At 39.7% G+C, this 19165-nt stretch overlaps 1 protein-coding gene across 1 annotated transcript in view; it reads right to left on the bottom strand.

Annotated features, from left to right (window-relative positions):
* Positions 1–2531, bottom strand: part of LOC149153383 (PHD finger family protein) — an 81373-nt gene extending 78842 nt beyond the window's left edge. The window contains exons 1-4 of the mRNA XM_089442503.1: positions 2214–2531; positions 1685–2045; positions 591–831; positions 354–403 (exon numbers count right to left, since the gene is read on the bottom strand). Coding sequence (XP_089298629.1) covers positions 354–403; positions 591–831; positions 1685–2045; positions 2214–2245 — 684 coding nt within the window. The 5' untranslated portion in view covers positions 2246–2531. The remainder of the gene's footprint in view (positions 1–353; positions 404–590; positions 832–1684; positions 2046–2213) is intronic.
* Between the last annotated feature and the right edge of the window lie 16634 nt (positions 2532–19165).

Genomic DNA, 19165 nt, shown 5'->3' with positions numbered 1-19165 from the left:
GTACAAAATGAAATGATAAAGTGAAGATACATTTGATAGCAATAAGCTTTTCATTGAGATGTCTTCAAGTTACTGAAACTTATATGCAATGAACTTCATAATCAATACCAAGAAATTGCCTTCACTGATATTGGACAATAGGCCTTCACTTATATTTGACAACAGCAGCCACAAATAAAGGAAAAACAGCAATAAAAATAAATTATTCGGAGAAAATATCCATTGATGATCAACGAGATCAGTTTCCAACTTTCTATTACAAACAAGACATGTATATTAAATATGACAATACCTATGATGGGAACAGAAAGAAATCAAAGATAACATATATCAAAAGTTAAAAATCCACTAACCTCACAGCTCACACAGGATGGACAAATCCATGAAGCCCAATTAAATATATCTGACAGAATTTAGCAACAGAAGTTAGTTTATTTGTATCCTGCTTAATATTCTATCCAGTTGAAAAGAATTTTAACATGTTCACCGGTTGCCTTTGAATCTATAGTTTGGAATGGGCTACTAGAAACATTCCATGTCAGATATGATATTGGAAATTGCAATTGGAAGAGTTTGGTTTAATCACTCACCTCTGTTTTCTGCCCAATGTTTTAAGCAGCTCCTGTGATACTTCTTATTGCAGCTCTTACATGAGAGCATTCTTGCATATTTTTTGGTGCCCTCATCCTCTCCATATAAGCATATCCGACATAAAGTCTTCGGCAATAATGAACCTGTCTCTTCTTGAAGGGCATTCCTCTTAATAGCTTCCTCGAAAGCTATATGGGTTCCCTTGTGTTTTCCCAGTCGCATTAGGTCGCCTTCAGGATACTGCAAGTGAAGAACAAAAAGTATAATGAGACAACGATAATAAAAAGACGTATCACGCCAATTTTGTGAGAGGCCTGAATTCCCATCTCCTGGCATGTCTACCAACTGCCTGCTTTGGAGTCACAATCAGGCCACTGATTAAATCCAGCTTAAAATTCGGGAATTCTGATTATTTTGGAAGTTACCTTGTATTTACAAATTAAATGCAGTAGCCCTACTGAAATGTATTTTAACTAGCAGAACGGGTACTTTCCAGTAAAATTATGAGCAGTATTTCAGCCACTATTAGTATGCAAACTAGGGGAGGGCATTGTATATGCTGCATACGTAATGTTTGCTTTCTTTGGTTTTGCGTATTCTATTAGCAGCAAAAGTAAGAACAATCCTTGATGCAGTCAGCTCCATGATCATATGGACGTAGTCCCTAATTCATCAGACAGAACAATAATAAACATTGCATTACAAGACTGTGACACACCAAGGACAGATGCTCCCCCCAAAAAACTGCTTGAGGAATGTCCTCGAGTTTGGCCAACGCTGTTCCCTTCCACAATGTCATTTACATTGCAAGGATCTCATTCTCAATGATAACAAGAAACTGCAGCAAGTCTTTAATGAAATGAACGATTCTCTACCAAATTGAAGAAGTAAATTGAACATCCTGCCCAATTGGATAATGATCAACCTCCAAACATGGAAAGAATTGAAAAATCATCATGGAATTAGAGAACAATAATCCGGCCAGTACAAATTGAAGAAAATTACAAACCCTTGCCAAATTGGAGAGTAGATAACCATCCAATTCCAGTAAAGAAGCAATCAAAAGTAAAAAAGAAAAGATGTCTTTGCATACCGCGCCAGTAAAATCCCCCTGCTCCAGCTTGCGAGAATAGTCGTCCGCGGCCAAGGACGCAAGGGTTGCTGCTCTCCTCCGCATAGCCATCTGCTTCGTCTGCGTGGACAACCGATCGTCTCGGTCATCGTCGGCGTCACCAACCCCTCCATGACTTTTCTTCGAGCTCGTCGTATAATCCCTCCTGGAAATGGAAACCTTGGGCACCAGAACCTCCACGGTTTCCCGTCCACCGGCAGCCAGGAGCTCCGGATTACTGAGAAGCACCTCCAACCGGTCAACCTCCTCCAAGAATGCCCGCTTGCCTTGATAACTCTGCAATGGCCCCGGAAACCCCAGGGTGCAGTAACAGATTTTCTGGCTGCACCACAAACAACATAATTAATGGATCAGATCAAATCAGATCGAGGGACTTTCAAACGCCAAATGAAGTGAAGCGAGGCAACAAACAATAGTGTAATAATAATTTAATTTATTGTGGGGAATATAAGTAATATGAGGAATCCATGAAAGATTGAGTGAGAGAGACCATGTGATCGGGCATGCCATGTGAAATGCCATGGCTTTGCTTTGAAGTCGATTTTAAAAGGAGCCCTTTTATGCCTTTTGTGGTGCTGAAATCAAATCTTCTTCTTCTTTGTAAATAAAAACCGACCCAAGCGGAGCCAGGCTCCTGCGTTCTTTTATTTTTAGGGCATTAAATGTTTAGTTAAGATTTTAAGCCTCGCTTGCTGCTGCTAGTGGTGATATGAGGATAAACACCCGGCACCCGGTACGTTTACTTTTTATGTGACACTGTCGGGATTTGAACACCTGATCTCCATGGGTTCGCCGTCGCCAGACGAAATAGGGCTTCGGTTCCTTTGGATTTGAAGACTTATAGATTTCATGAGTTAGAGGCGTTTAGATTTAGGATCCCTTAACAAGACATCAAAATATAAATTAAATTCAGCTACACCTAGACATAGTTAATGTTTTTAGAGCTACATTTTCCATCGAATTTGCTTTATCTCAAATTCCATTTTATTCAACTAGTTTAGTTAAATTCCAAATATAAGTCTCTTTTCAAGTTCACATCCATTAAAACACAAGGTACGGCTAATTGAATACTTAAATATAAAAATATATCTATAATTCTTTTAATATGGGGTATTAGTTAATTATTTTTATCAAATAAATAGAATATTATATAATTTTGAGAATTAGTTTAATTGGTCGAGTTTTTATTATTAAAATATTTTTGTTATTAAGGGTTATAAGTTCAATTTGCTTGACATCTTCGACATTAGACTATGTGGTTGAGCTTGTAAAAAGTAATCTCTTCGAATGGATATGTCTAATACAAATATTCTATAGATGTAGCGGTCACAAATCTCCCATATCTCCCATTTGTAAACTAAGTAGAAAAAAAAAAATCATATATCAATAATATTAAATAATAATAATAAATATATAGTGTTGTTTTATCATAATAAATATATAGTGTTGTTTTATCATCCTAGATCCATCTTAACTCGAGATCTACCAAGTATCAAGAGGGATCAAGTTATCTCAAGAGACTTGATCCCTCTTTGCCCTTGGTAGAGACTGAGATGAATCTAGGATGATTAATAATTTTATGTTTTTTAGTTTATTTTATTTTTAGTGGGCTAGTTTAATTATTAATTATAATTATAATTATTAATTTGTGTTTTTAGTTTATTTTATTTTATTTTTAGTTTTATATAGTTTGATCGAGTCAAAACGTTTTATTGATAATTATAATTATTGATTTAATTAGTTTATTTTTATTTTTATTTTTATTTAATTTAACCGAGTTAGAAACCTTACATTACATCTCTACCATACTTGACTAGAGAGTGCCTCTTGACACAATGAGTTTAAATTCAAAAAATAGGGTATGTATGCTTTACTTTCATAAGCTTTAAGAATCAAATTATTACATGGTTTTTTATCTCATACATCAATTTGATGTCTGACTTTATTGTAATCTTTTTTTTGTTAATTAGGTTATGTGAATCCTAAGATGACTGCCACGCCTAACTGAGGGGCATCTAAGCCGTCACAATCACCCAAGGATCACACCCAACCTGGGCCACACCAGCTCTTAGCATGGCTAGATTTTTGCCCATGGAGTTTCGAACCAGTTACCTTTACACCATGGAGTGCCTTAACACAACCACCTGCAACCATTTGCCCTATGCCCCGTGGGTTGACTTTATTATAATCTTAAAATTAAATTATTATTATTATCATTATTATTATATGAAATAATACGTAAACATTTAAAATAACAAAACTTAATAAAAATCTAAATGATAATTCTGGTAAAATCTAAATGATAATTCTGGTAAAATCTATATGACAAAAACATTAGCATATCATCATTCGTTGTCATTGTTATTATCATGAGGTGTCTCGCTATCATCACAAAGTGTCTTGTTGCATTATTCTTCTTATTTAAATCTCTATCTCACTATAATAATAAAATTTTCTCTTGGAGCTCACAACTGACATAGAGATTAGATCTTATTTTCAAATAATTTGTAATATTATTGATATTTATATCCCCGATGGGGGTGGGAACAGGGATATAATTAATTTGTCTTTGAATGTGTGTTAGTATGGACAAGTGTTCACATGCACCCCATACATGGAAACGTGGTATTATGAGACTATGACATCAATCTTTGGCGGATTTCCCTCATCAATATGCAAGGGTAATGGGAAAGGGATATCACAACTTGTTTGTTTTGCCCATCGCCTCTAGTGTGGTTCATACAAGTTTAGGTGGGGTAGCCATAATGGCTCTATTGCACTCAACCATGGGAGAGCAGGATGCACGCTCTAAGCTCATTTATGGCTCGCTACAGCACAGAAGGAATCTCTTCCTTAACAAGCATGCCACAATCAACATGTGGCTTCTCTTTTCCCTTCATTATCAGAGTAACAGTATCTTCATCTCATGGTGTTCCTCTCCCTTTGGTCGTTATAAATGGGTCAGATCTTTAACAGGTTAGCAAGCATACGTTGTACTCTATGGAGATGTTACAAGTTTTTATGGTCCTTGTGTTTTAGTTTATCATGTCATGTTCAACACTATGTGTTGGGTGTTGACAAAACCATCTCTCGATACACTGAGATATCCTTACTTAAAGGAGGCAATTGGGGTTTTATGGTCCTTCTGTTTCAAAGGCTTTCGAAGCCAATTTTTTTTATCCTTTTCCTCCATAGCCTAGCCTCAGGGTCTGTCTTCGAATTGGTGGTCGTGCTTCCTTCATCAACATTCCAAGGCTTGGAATTTCTAGGTATCTCTTTCAACTACCCAGTTTTGGTATATGGGGTTTGGTACCCCATCGAACTTTTCGATCTGGTTTTAATAGCATTATAACCCATGGCTTTTTGGTGTTACGATGGGGAATTGTGTGGCTTACTGTGTTTATTTTGGGTCACATTGTTTAATTTTAATGTCTGATAGTGAAGTCTGGCCCGCAATAGATAATTCTATGCCTTGGTATCATGTGGGCTCTCATTTTTTGTCAAATGGTCGCCACAACTCTCTTTCAATTCAATATAGTTACAAAAATGGATCTGTAGGTAAGGATACTCAGTTCTTCGATGGTGTACTGACTCTTCTTGTCTTAAAATGTATTTATGGGTTTAACACATACTGGTTCCAAAAGTTCTTAAGATTATACACTATAAAATTCATTGTTAGTTCCCACATTGCTTTCATGTCACAAGTAATTGACATCTATCAAGGTTCACTACAAAATAAGTCATAAAATATTGACACATGGTGGAAGATTTAATCCCATTTGGGTTTGAGTATTGCAAGGGTTCAGTTTGTTTGGGTATTGTCCAGCATGAGGCTTTGTGGGTTTTGGAGATGACATAGTTCTGTTTGGGAGACCCCTTACTATTTCCTTTATGAGTCTATCTTTAAATCTTCAGTCTAGTCTTAGGGTCATTCAACCCAGTGTGAGTCTTGCGTACCCTCGAATGACTATGCCACCTTGACAGAGAATGGCAAGTCATAGGGGGGGGCGTTAGTAGTAGTTCTAGTTCTCATCCCAGACGTCTATCTGGATGGAACTCAATGGAAACCTTGTTTGACTCAATTCCTTCAAAGATTATAAAGGAGATTCGACACCTTGAATCTCATGAGCTTGGTGACAAGGCCTACTTCTATGATTCAAAGGTGGGTAATCACGATTTCAAATGGATTCCTGACCCTAGGAAATTTAGAAGAAGAAGATTACATTTCTTACACTTTGTTGCAAGTTATCAGCAATTGGACACCTTATTATGCCTGGTGCTCAAAGATAAACAAGTGGATAACTATAAAGTGTTTACATGTCAAGAGGATCTAAAACGCCTCCCAAGGACTAGTCGTTATTGCCTGAATGACATACTTATACACCTGCAAAGAGTGGAAAAGTATGTTGCATCAGATTCTGATTCTCACTCTGAGAACCTCACTGACATTCTTGTAGTGATCGATGTTCAACCGGTCAACATAGCTTCACCTCCTCAAAATGTTCCACCAACTAATGGAGCTCCTCTTTCTCCGGTGATCATCTCCAACTAAAGGTATTGTCTTGGCTGCAAAGTTTTTGGTTTTGGCATCTCTCCTCAGCGTCCTCCGCATACTAGCGGCTTCGGTGAATAATGGCATCAACTCGGAAAACTCATGGTTGGCCTTCATTGGGCTCTCGTCTTAATGCACTGAAGGGCCTTTCTTTTGTTCTTTTGTTTTAGTACTCACAAGCTTATCACTTATTGTTTGGACACATCGTTGCAATGCCTCTTTAATGTTTTGCAAAACGTTGCTAAAGGATGGCCAAGGTAGTTTTTATGGTTTTCTGAAGCTTTGATGCTACTTACATATATATTTGGTTAGAGTTTTTGTCACTCCCAGATTAGTCCTTTTTTATTACCATGTACTCAATGTAAAATATTTGTATTAATGGAAATTTTGTACCGACTTACAAAAAAAATATTATTGATAATTATAATGTGTTAACCATGAAAATTATAATGAACTCCATTGTGTTGTTTGCAAGTTTTTTTTTTTTCCATATAACCAAGCATCCCACCCTCTCACTCATAAGCAAAGTTAAGATATTATTTGGAGTTAAGAACCATTCAACAACAAGGCTCGAAGTCATTATAACAGTATACTCAATATGAGCTCAACAATCATTCCTCCCAACAACTCCAGATAAACCCAATGAACACATTTGCAAACTATTTAATATTAAATACAAAATAATTTAATAGGATAATTAACTTCTCTTTATTAAAATATGATAAATCAATATTGATTTTAATTAATCATTACACAGTCGTCATCACCATTATCAAGATGAACATCTAATCTCTTATAATAATACAAGTCATGTGATTTTAAAAAAATAAGATAAAAATTTGTATTTTTTTGTGGGATCAAAAATGAAATCATTCATCATTCTTCTGTAACTACCAACATAGATTAAGCCCCAAGGGTTACCTTAATTGGTCAAGTTCTCGTCATTAAAGCACCTTGCTAATGGGAGGTTCCGGGGTTAATTCTCCTCGATGCTCTTGGGGTTAGGCTTTGCTAGTGAGCTGGCAGGAAGTGATCCCTTCAGGTGGAGCTGTCCGGATAGTTTACATGGTGTTACACAAAAATATCGTCACCATGATTATTTGCAGTCAGTATGGGTCTATCATCACTTGTACTATCCTCCTAAGCAAGTCTAAGACCTCAGCTCTTCAAAGCAAGCTTTAGAAGTGGGAGAAAGACATTAAAAATCAATGTAACTCTGGTTCCACACTTTCTCTCATGGTCACCTGCGGTCCCGCACCTTCTGTGTACAAAAGCTGCGTACCTACCTGCTTTGTTCCTAACGGTGTAGGTGCGGACCCCTGTGAAAGTCAAAAGGCGCAAGTTTTATCTTAAAAAACTCACTTTGGGTTAATTCTAGAGTTTTCTAGAAGGAATTTTGACGTGGATTGTTCGCTCTGAGGTGGTTCATGCATCCCAAAAGAGAAGGAGCTAATCCCTTGACTAAAGGAGCTATCCCTTTGAAGGAGGGCTTTATCCCTTTGAAGGAGGACCTAGTAACTTCCCTCCATTGCACTATAAATACAGGCATTGGGGTGAGGACTAGAGAGGTTAGAAGCTGAACATTTTGAGGGTAAATGCTGGTGAAATTAAGACTCTTTGGTTGAGCTTGAGAGGAGAGATCACATACCTCTTGGTTCTATTGGAGAGTGAGTGAAACTTGTCAAAGTAGAGAAGACATCTTGTTGGACCCTAGGAGGAGCTTGTACATCGTCAAGGCAAAGGTTGTAAGGTTCTTCTTCTTTTGAATTAATACAATCAAACTCATTTTTCTCAACAAGTATCTTATGTTATTTGTTTCATGGACTCCCTGACTTTCATGTTAAATATGTTTTATGCAATTGGTTTTTCAGGTGCTATTTAATTTATTTGCCTTATTTGTGTTTGCAGATTCGCGAAAAGGAGCTCATTTGGATCAAAGGAGTGAGGGCATCCACAAGCTTGCGTTGGACCAAAGGTAGGCCCTAAAAACACTTGTTTGCTATTGTTTATTGAAGCATATTTAGAGAAAGATAGTGTCTGGTTGGTTTGCTTGTCGTTAGGTCTTCTTTAGATTCTAGGAAGGTCTATCTTGTCCGCAAGATCGACCCATTCCGTGCGACAAAATGGCGACTCCGCTGGGGACTTGATTGTTTTCTTTGTCTATACTTTGACTTGAGAAACTGTATTTTCTGTTTCTGTTTTTGACTTGATGATTGTGGGATTGGGTGAATTTAGTTAATTTTGAGTTAGTTTTCATTTTTCATAGTTTTGGGAGAGGTACGCACCCTCTGAGTTAGGCACAGTGCGTACCTGTACGCACTTTTGCTTTGTGCACAGAGCGGGGACGCACCTGTGTAAACAGGTTGCCTGCGTACCCTGTCAAAAATTTGAAAATTTTTATATTTTTCTCTTTTTTATCAGTTTAGAATTTGTTTATAGGTTTTAGCCATTGCCCAGACTTGCTTGTTCCCTTTCAAAAAATTTCCTTGGTTTAATTTCATTAGCATTAGGGTTTTAGGTGGAATTCCTAGGAATTTTGCTTGTTGGGTTTGTTTTTCGTTTTTGGTTGTGTAGTGGCTCTGAGCTTAGAAGCCGTAGGGACCTCAGATTACCTTGGTGTCTACCAGTCTTCTTATGAGTCTGACCATTTATGAAATCTCCCCTTGTTGAGGAATCCGCTTTGAGTTTTCTCATTTCAAAATTTCGAAAAGCTTGTAGTTGAAAGTTTGGAATTTTCATTTTTTTTAAAAAGAAAACGAAAGATTGGTTGTTTTTTGACTAATTGTGATTCTGCATAAATTAGTCCTTAGCTCACATTTAGCTAAGTAAAACATCCTCAAAAAGACTTTCAGTAGGCTTTGACTTCAAGTAGCTTTTTATATAGTTTGTAGCTCTCAAAGTTAGTCATTTTCATTAGTTTTGAGTGTTTTATTTACAAAATAAATAAATTAATAAATTAAAAAAAAATCTCTTTTGGAAAAGCTTCTTTTTTTTTTGTAGTGATTGAGTGCTTTGAAAAGAAAAGGGAAATTTGTGTGAAATAGCTAGTTGTCTCGTTTTTGAGTGCTTTGGAAAGGAAAAGCTCTTCTTTTAATTTGTTTAATTGAGAAAGATTTGTGTTTACAAAATATTCGCATTCTCAAACTCTTTCTTAGTTTAGAAGTTCATCGAAGGGAAAAGATTGTTTAAATCATCTTAGGTGCATCTTTTTAGTGATTTCAAGTCGAGTCTTTACACCACGAGTTTCATCCCCGCCACCTCTTGACTTAAACAACAACCACTAAAATTAACGCTTAAAGTAAAATTCACCTAGTAACATTTTATTTCTAGGGCTCTGATACACCAACTTAGCTTAGGCTAGTGTCTTGGAGTAGGAGAGTAATTAACTCTCCAAGACAGTAAAAACAAACAAGTAGTTGTATCTTGTGATAGGAAGAAATCCAATTGTTGCATTTATGCTCTGGGAAAGCTCCTCTTAAAGGAGAAGCATGAGATCGTGTCCGAACCAATGTGGGAATCAATCCTTCCTCATTGGGAACGACGCCAGATATTCACGTATTAAAAATGGTAAACCTCGGATTAACCATTGTCGAGGAGCCTGGGGTCACTTGTTGGTAAACCTTGGATTATGTCAAGGAGCCTTCAAGGGGATTGAGCTTGCTACTCTGCCCTTGTGTGCGTATCAGATCGTAGACTGTTCCCCCAGGTGTATTTGTCTCAGTTGGTAGCCTTAGTGACCATATTCTTTAGGATTCTTCCTAAGGTGACAGTGGTGGGAAGATCCCACTGTACCTGGAGCAGACGTCGGTTAGACTCACTTGGATTTTCTGGGGGGGTTCACTTCACTCGAGACGGTTAAGTGGAGGAACTTGGTCTAGTCTATTCATTAAGCAGGTTACGGGGGTAACTGTTCCAACCGCCATTTCTGTACTGAATTCTGCGACGTTGGATTTCATCACCAACTAGTGTTTTCGGTCCGGAAAGTTACTGTTTGTGTGTGTTTGATCTCTAGATTCTTTAGGCATGTGATTCAAATTTGTTTGGTTCTTTAGAGGCTTTAGGTGGTTTTCATTGAGATTTTACTTTGTTTGCGTGTGAAGTAGTTAAAAGTTTTTAACTGTGGCTGAATTACCAAGACAGTCCCGTAGACTTCGGGGCCAGTCTCATGAGGTTGTAACCGTGGCTGATTCACTGAGGAAGTCCCGTAGACTTCAGGGCCAACCTCCTGAAGAAGTCCCAAGCCAGCTTGAAGGCTTGAAAGTCCTTGTAACTCCTAGTGGTATTAAAGTTGGGTCACCTGAGGAAGGAGAGTCTTCATTGGTTGTACATCCTAATTACCAAACTCTAGTAACAGGCTATAATCCTTAATCTATTTCAGTTTCCGAACTTGCTGGTAGCTTTTCATCTACTAGTGATATAGGTGAAGAACCTGAGATATCTGAACCTGTTACTCCAACATCGGGGTTTGTCTCTCCAACTTCTAGTGGTCCTAATTCACCTAGGGTAGAAAGAGTAATCACCGAAAATCTTCCTTCTGGTTTGATAGCTATTGAAGAACTTGCTCCAGAAGAAGAAGTAGGCATCCCTATCCCTGAAAATCAACCTGTTATTGATCTAAGGGAGCGTGAATCAATTTTTTACAGTCCACCTAGAAGTACTACTTGGTATCTTTCTTTGACTAATTATTTGGAAAATCCAGCGTTAAGTTTTTCACCACCTCGTGCTCCTTATCATCCTAGAGGTTTTTATACTCCCGTAAATATGTCAGGTCAGTCGTCCATGTTTACTCAATCGCCTGAATCTTTTTTGTACGGCGGTCCTTCTGTTCCCTCTGGGTATCAGTCACTTTCTGGTACTTTTTCGGGAGCATCTCCTTAACCCATTGAACAAGGGTTATTCACTGGAAGCATTGGTGCAAAGCTGTTGAGCGTAGAAGACATTCTTATGATGTCAGGTTCTATTCCCAATTCTCAACCTCAAGGTGGCCAGTTACCGCCTGGGGGGCAGCCTCAATTAACGCCTGGGGGGCAACCTCAAGGTACACAATTTGCATCTGGGGGGCAACCTCAAGGACAGTACGTACCTACGGTACAATACGTTCCTCAAGGTCAACCCCAGACTCAATATGTACCCCAAGGTCAACCCCAGTATCAATTTATACCTCAAGGTCAACCCTAGTATTAGTACGTGCCTCAGGGGTATCTACCCCAAGGTCAGTACTCGAACCAAGGTTTCCAACCACCTCAAGGTCAATCTTATGTTCAAGGAACGGGAAATGTACCTTTCAATTATCAATCCTACCCTCAACCTGGTTATGGTCCTCAATATTCTCAACCTATTATGGGTCAGTACCCCGGAATGAACATAGTGTGGGATCCATTGCAAACTCAACAGGTGTTGCAGCCAAGTGTACAGTTGTCATCTCAAACTGGACAACCCTTAGTTTCTGGTTCACCCCAGCAACCAGTCCAGTCTAACATTCAAACTTCTGTACCCTCGGTAGTTTCTCAGTCTGGGCCTACTGCGCCTCGTACTCCATCTCAAACGACTGCTACAACTGCCGCAACATCTGTTCAATCTACCCCACCTACTTCTGGAGTATCGACAGCTCCGGTTTCTACTGTTCCTGTATCTACTCCTCAGACATCTTTACCACCGTCTGGATCCACGATTCAAACTATGGTTCAGATGCATGTAGGACAACTTGGTTTAAGTACGGTTGTCACAAGTCAACCATAATTCACCTATCAACCGTACCAGGGACAGTACCAATTCGGTCTTGCTGTCCAACAGCCAGTCTATCAGTATCAACCGTACCCTGGGTACACTTATCAACAACCTCAACAACCCCAGTATGGTCCGGTTAATCCTGGTTTTCCGGGAGGATACAATATCCCGAACGCGATTCCTATTCCTAGTTATCCCGGATATCCTCCTCCTAGGGCTGGTCTCATGACCCAGAGTTTTAGGGATCCTAATCGGCAGTTACCGTTTATCGCAACTTTGTACTTACCAGACTTGTCGCGCCTAACGAACGATCCGATTAATTATCTTCCGTTTTGGCCGCCAATGCCGAATAAGTTGCCCAGTGACATTCCCAAGTTCGAAGGTAAATCTGGAGAGGACCTGTCGAACCATGTGATGACTTACCACCTCTGGTGTGCGTCTAACTCCATCACAGATGATTCGATCCGTCTTAGACTTTTCCAACGCACTCTAATTGGTCTCGCGGCCAAGTGGTACATTGAGTTACCGCGAGGCACTTTTTATAATTTTAGTCAGTTAGCTACCTCGTTTTTAACTCATTTCCAGTTGCCAGTCCGATATGACAATGGCACGAAATTGTTAACTTCGCTAAAACAATCGACATCCACGTATATTTCAGATCATATTCATGAGTGGAGACGTCGACGACGTTTAGTGAAGGTATTTATTCCGGATCAAATCTTGGCTGAGTAGTTTGTAAAATCTTTGTTGCCAAGGATCACTGAAGATGTTGCTAAAGCCAGAGTTGTTATTGAGGAGCAAGTGATTGCTCAAGCACAGTACCTTGACTTGGTCTATACTCAGTCAGGTACGTTACACGAAAAGATCCGTGATCTTCCCAAGTCAAATCAAATCACTGCAGCTCCTTCAGGATCTCATGCCGCTGACGTATGATTGGTACGGTTAACACTAAAAGTAAGAAGAAGTCTTCCAAGAATTCTTCTCCTATCATAACCTTGCCTGATTCCCCGACAGGAGATTCTTCTGCAGAGGTTTCCGCCGATATTCACGTTGTAGAGTCATCTACAGCCAAATCAAAATCCGGTGGGAAGAAGAAAGGAAAGAAGAAGAATAAAACGGACAAAAGTTCAAAGGAGAAACCTGAAAAGGCGGAATCCAATGACGAAAAGCGCAAACCTCGTTATCCATGTCTCATTTGTGACAAAGAACATTTTACAAGAGACTGCCCTCATCGAGCAGAGGTTGCGAAGATTGTCAAAGGTTCCCAAACTCCTGTTGTCTTGAAGGATCCATTTCCAAGTCAAGACAGTAAGATGATAGGTTCTTCCTCGAGTGCCAATGAAGAACCCATATTGATGATTGCGACTCGATCGCAAGATTATGGTAGTAAAAGTTCTGTTGATGGTAAAGAAGCCGAATCTTCTCATTCTAATCCATCAACCTCAGCTCCCGGTTCCGATCCACTACAGATCGAGAAACCTAATCCAGACTTAGTAATCAAACCGCCCGCCAAGGGTATACTTCGAAAGTCAGCTTTCAATCCACATGCGAGAGCGGCCCAGAATTATAACATTGTTGAGGATTTAGCTGTTTCACCCTCGGCAATGTCGGCTTTGGAAGTGCTGCAATCATGCCCAGCACAACGTAAATTACTTTTGTCGGCTATAGGAGCTGTTGATGTTCAGGACCCGAACCTAATAATTTTCGATCTAGAAAATAGTACACCACGGTTACCTCATCAAATGGCTTTCCAGATTCCAGTGATAGTCAAAAACAGGCCTATTCATCGGACTGTAATTGATGAGGGAGCCTCAACGTGTATTATGTCGATACAGTGTTGGAGATCGCTTGGTTCTCCTTCACTAAATCAATCCCCGACAATTCTTAAGGCCTTTGATGGCCGTGGGTTTCATCCTTTTGGCATTCTACAGGATTTGCCTATAGGGGTTGAAGGAAAAACCGTTAGTCTAGATGTGGAGGTGGTTGATGCCCCTCTAGACTACAACCTTCTCTTGGGTCGAAGTTGGTCTTACGCTATGACAGCGGTCGTTTCATCGGTCTTTAGAGTCATAAAGTTTCCACATAATGGAAAGATCGTAACAATAGACCAACTGGCTTACTTTTCATCCGACCCAGCCTCTTCGGAGAGTATTCAGCATGTCGGTAAAACGACTATCCCATATAAGGATGTTGGAGTAGGATTAGTTAAAGATGCCGGTTTACTGGGAACTTTTCCTTTTCCTCCAATCAACGCATCATCTTCATTTGCAACCATTCATATGATTACATCAGATACTATTCTATATGACGATCATTGGATCGTTCCTTCTGAATCTGAAATAGACTCATTTGGTAATTCCATGCCTTTGAGTCCCTATGAAATTGCCTATGAAGCTGTGCAGTCTTTTGCTGACCCGTGTTCAACCAAAAATGACTTAATGAATGTGGTCCGTGAGGAATCACTTTTCACATCAACCTCGAATTTACCTACGTTTTCTGAACTTGTTCACTCTGATGAGCAAATTTGTGAAATCCTATGTGTAGATGATTTACCATCGGAAGATCTCCATCACAGATCTTCGTTTTTACCTGGGGATGATCGTTTTGAAAATGATTTCTCATCAATCTTTACGACTGAATATGTCAAGGAACCTCAGAATCTAATGAAACATCCTGATTCAGAGTTAAATTTGGGAAACATCTCTCGAACTATTCCCATTGACATTTCGGTTAAGCCCGGAATTGTTGAGAACATTCATATAGGTGCCTCGTGTACAGATGACGAAATTCAATTATAAGGCCCTATTTCAAGAATTCCGCGACGTGTTTGCCTGGTCCTATGAGGAAATGCCAGGAATTGATCCCGCGATTGTTGTTCATGAGATCAAGACTTACCCGGACGCTAAACCCGTCCGGCAACGTTTGCGTCAGATTCACCCACAAAAAACTGCTGCAATTAAAGCAGAAGTTGAAAAACTGTTGAAAGCAGGTTTCATTTATCCGATCCCGTTAACGGATAGGGTATCGAATATTGTTCTGGTTAACAAAAAATAGGGGACAATAAGAATATGCATCGATCATAGGGACATCAATCGAGCCTGTCCAAAGGACAATTACCCAACTCCCTATATCGATCAAATCATTGATGATTGTGCCGGCAGCGAAATATTTTCCTTTATGGACAGTTTTTCCGGATACAATCAAATCAACATTCTACCTGCCGATCAACCAAAAACGACTTTCATTTGTCCATGGGGGACATTTGCTTATTGCAAATTACCTTTTGAGCTTAAGAATGCCGGAGCAACTTTTCAGAGGGCGATGTCTTATGCGTTTCATGACATCAAGCACATTGTGCAACCCTATCTCGATGACTTGCCTGCTCATTCATTACATCGAGCTGATCACCTCGTCCATTTACGAGCAATCTTTATGAGGTGTAGGCATTATCGTATTCGGTTGAACCCACACAAATGTGTCTTCTGTATAGAAACGGGTCGATTGCTGGGATTTGTAGTTTCGAAAGCCGGCATTCGCGTTGATCCCTCAAAGGTCAAAGCTATCATCAATTTGCCTCCTCCTTCGAGTCTTCGCCAACTCCAAAGTTTGCAGGGGAATGCAAACTTTTTACGATGATTCATTCCTAACTACGCCGAGGTTACAAAGGGTTTTACACGGTTGTTGAAACATAACACTCAATTCTCTTGGGATGAGATAGCTCAGAAATCTTTCGATGCACTCAAACACGCGTTGACCCATGCACTGTTGTTGCATCCTCCCAACTACAACCAGGATTACTTCTGTATCTCGCCGCCTTCCATTCCACTATTGGAATGGTCTTAGTTCAGGAAGATGAATTCGGAACGGAACATGTGATATATTACCTTAGTCGAACATTAAATCCAACTAAAATACTCACATGTGGAGAAATTGGCATTGGCAGCCGTTCAAGCTGTCCAATGTTTTCGTCACTACATTTTACTATGTAAAACTACGGTAATTTCGGATTGCAACCCTATGATTTACATTTTGACCAAACAATTGCTAGGGGGCAAGTACTCTAAATGGATCGTTATCCTGCAGGAGTTCGACTTGGAGTTTGAGAAATCTAAGTCTAAGAAATCTTTAGTTTTTGCAGAGTTAATGTGTGACTTCCCGCGTGCTGACACAGAAACTGTGGCAGAAGAGCCCATTGCGGACGAATCTTTGTTTCTAATCAGCACTTTAGATCCGTGTTATGGGGATATCATCGTCTATCTCTAGACCCAATCCTTTCGGCCAGAAATTTCAAAGTCGGAACGTCGGAAAATTCGCTTCCAGTCCCAACAATTCAAAATTATTGGAGATACTCTTTATCGCCGAGGGGCGGACTCTATTTTTCGACGTTGCTTAACTCACGAAGAAGCTGAAAGGGTTCTAAATGACTGTCACTCTGGAGCATGTGGCGGTCATATGTCTGGGTATGCCACAGCCCAAGAGATATTGCGCGCTGGCTATTTCTGGCCGTCCTTGTTTAAAGATTGTATTACGGCGGTCCGAAAATGCCACAACTGCCAGATTTTTGATCGTAAGTGTTAGGACTCCACTATGTATCATTTTTGCTATATATTTTGACACCACTCTACTCTTAAACCATGAACTTCATTGTCTTTTTCATCTACTTTATCCCAAGGTATATAGAAACCTCTTCTTTATTATATGTTTAATCTGTCTTACATTTAATTCCGCAATACTCTTATATTTTATCATTAATTGAAGTGCATTGTTGCTAACACAAGTCAAAGATCGCAGATAAGTTATATGCCTTGCTGAAACAGCTGACTCCGTTGCTGAGACAGCTGACTCCGTTGCTGAAACAGCCGTCAAGCACGCAAATCCCGTTATGCGTAATTTGCGATTCTGGAAGAACTTTTTGTGGAATAGTAGCAGCAGCACGAAGATACGGTTACCTGGATCATCCTGAAGATAGCACTTTTATTGTCTCGGTTGTAACAGCATCTCTTTTTGAAAGAACAGAATAGTCCTGTTTTGGAAAAGAAAACAGAATCGAGATAATGAAGATTCGCTCTCATGTAAATTGTAAAAGATGTCTCCTCTTTAAAAAGAGGAGACATCATCATTAGAGGGGGGTTGAATTGTAAGTTACAGGAGAGTATTGTGTGAGAACTGGAGCTAGTCTCCTTCTGTAATGTATCAGTTACTTTGACAGATGAATAAAATCTTCTTTTGAGCGTTTCAATTTAATTCTTTCTCCTGGGGAATCTTGTGAGAAGGAAAGGGCCCGCCTTCCTCACAAGATTCACCCTTTTGGTTCCTGTAGTTTGCTTATTTCTTTATGTGTTTGCACTTCCCTTGATTCTGTTGTTGGACACTAGTTACACAGCTTTGCAATACTCTGTTTCTTTAGCGCTACACGTATTGAATGCATGAATGAATGATGTTGGGAGCATGTGCTGAAGATTCCTGCATAAAGGAATAGGGTCTTGCTCCCATTGATTGCTTTCCTTTGCCTGTAGTGTGATTAGAAACAAGAGGACAAGTGCTAAAGGTTCCTGTTCCTGGGAATAGGGTCTTGATCTCTTGAAGTTACTTTTCTTACAGTGTGGTTAAGTGCCAGGCAGCAGGTGCTGAAGTTCCTCACCAAGGAATAGGGTCTTGTTCCTGCTATGGTTGAATGATTTCTTTCCTTGTAGATTGAGTTTCCTTTGCTGTAACAGAGAAATCGTTTCTGCTATAATTTAATTGACTTCAGCTTTGATTAAGTAGAGTGTGAACTAGTAGATTGATGAATTTAACAAGTGTGCATCTTTCTTTTACTACAACATCGATTCCGCTTTTGAAATTGAGCATATCCAGTGCGTTATTATCTTTGAAATAAAAAGACCTTCTCGGGTTGACAATTCATGTGGAGCTCGAATTGTGAAAACAATTAGAGCGGCCAACAGTAAGATACGCGCTCCACCTGCTCCTCTCCACCCTATAATTGCCGTTGGTCCTTTTGCCAAATGGGGCATCGATTTTATTACATGTAACCCTCACTCGGTCGGGGGGCATGCGTATATCATCCTTGCGGTAGATTATTTTACTAAGTGGGCCGAGGCGATGCCTACATTCGAGGCAGACGGCAAGACAACTGCAATTTTCGTGTTCAATCATATAATTTCTAGGTTTGGTGTCCCACAAGCAATAATCACTGATCATGGGCATCATTTTCGAAACGTTATGATGACCGAACTTACAGGCCAGCTTGGTTTACGGCACGATAGTTCAACCCCTTATTATCCACAAGCGAATGGTCTGGTTGAATCCATCAACAAAGTTTTAGTTATCATGATCCGACGAATCATTGGGATTCATCGGTCGAATTGGCACAACATGCTATTTTCAGCGCTTTGGGCGTACCGAACTTCAGTAAAAACATCAACAGGGTTCACTCCTTTTCAACTAGTCTATGGTTTGGAAGTTGTGTTACCCATTGAGTGCAAAATCCCGTCACTGCAAATGGCCATCGAGTTACTCCCAGCTACTTCCGAAGAGGAAAAGCGTTTGTTATACTTAGCTCAATTAGATGAGAATCGACGTGATGCTGCATTGGCGACCGAGACTCACGCAAAACGTATGAAAGCTCAGTATGATCAGAATGTGACCCCTCGAAATTTTTCGGAAGGAGACCTAATGTTATTGTATGATCAAACTAATGATAAATTAGGCGCTGGGAAATTCGTTCCTATGTGGCATGGTCCCTATATTGTTAAGCGAAAGCTAGCAAAAGGGGCCTATGAATTGGTAGACTTTGATGGGGACTCTTTGGGTAAACCCAGAAATGGCCTTTACTTGAAGAGGTACTATGCTTAAAAGAATGGGTATGGAGATTTTTAGTTAGGATAGTTTTTCTTTCTAACTGGTGTGTTTTAGTTTACAAAGTGTGCTTAGCTTAGAGAGTGTTTTTTTCGTCATTATTCCTGCTTATCTTGGTTTTACTCTTGATATTGCAGATGTCGATGCCTCTCCAAACATACATTGGATTTGCTGATGGTGCTTGTCGTAATACACAGAACATCTCTTCCGCAGCTTGGGTTATCTATTCGCCCTCTGACGAGTTAGTTTCTATGCATGGGGTAAGCCTCGATCAAACAACAAACAACATTGTAGTGATTGAGTTA

This window comes from Pinus tabuliformis, chromosome 9 (genome assembly GCF_031772625.1).
Source record: "Pinus tabuliformis cultivar Carrire ecotype Pingquan chromosome 9, CPIR1, whole genome shotgun sequence".
NCBI classification, from domain to species: domain Eukaryota; kingdom Viridiplantae; phylum Streptophyta; class Pinopsida; order Pinales; family Pinaceae; genus Pinus; species Pinus tabuliformis.
This window is presented reverse-complemented; position numbering and strand designations above follow the sequence as displayed.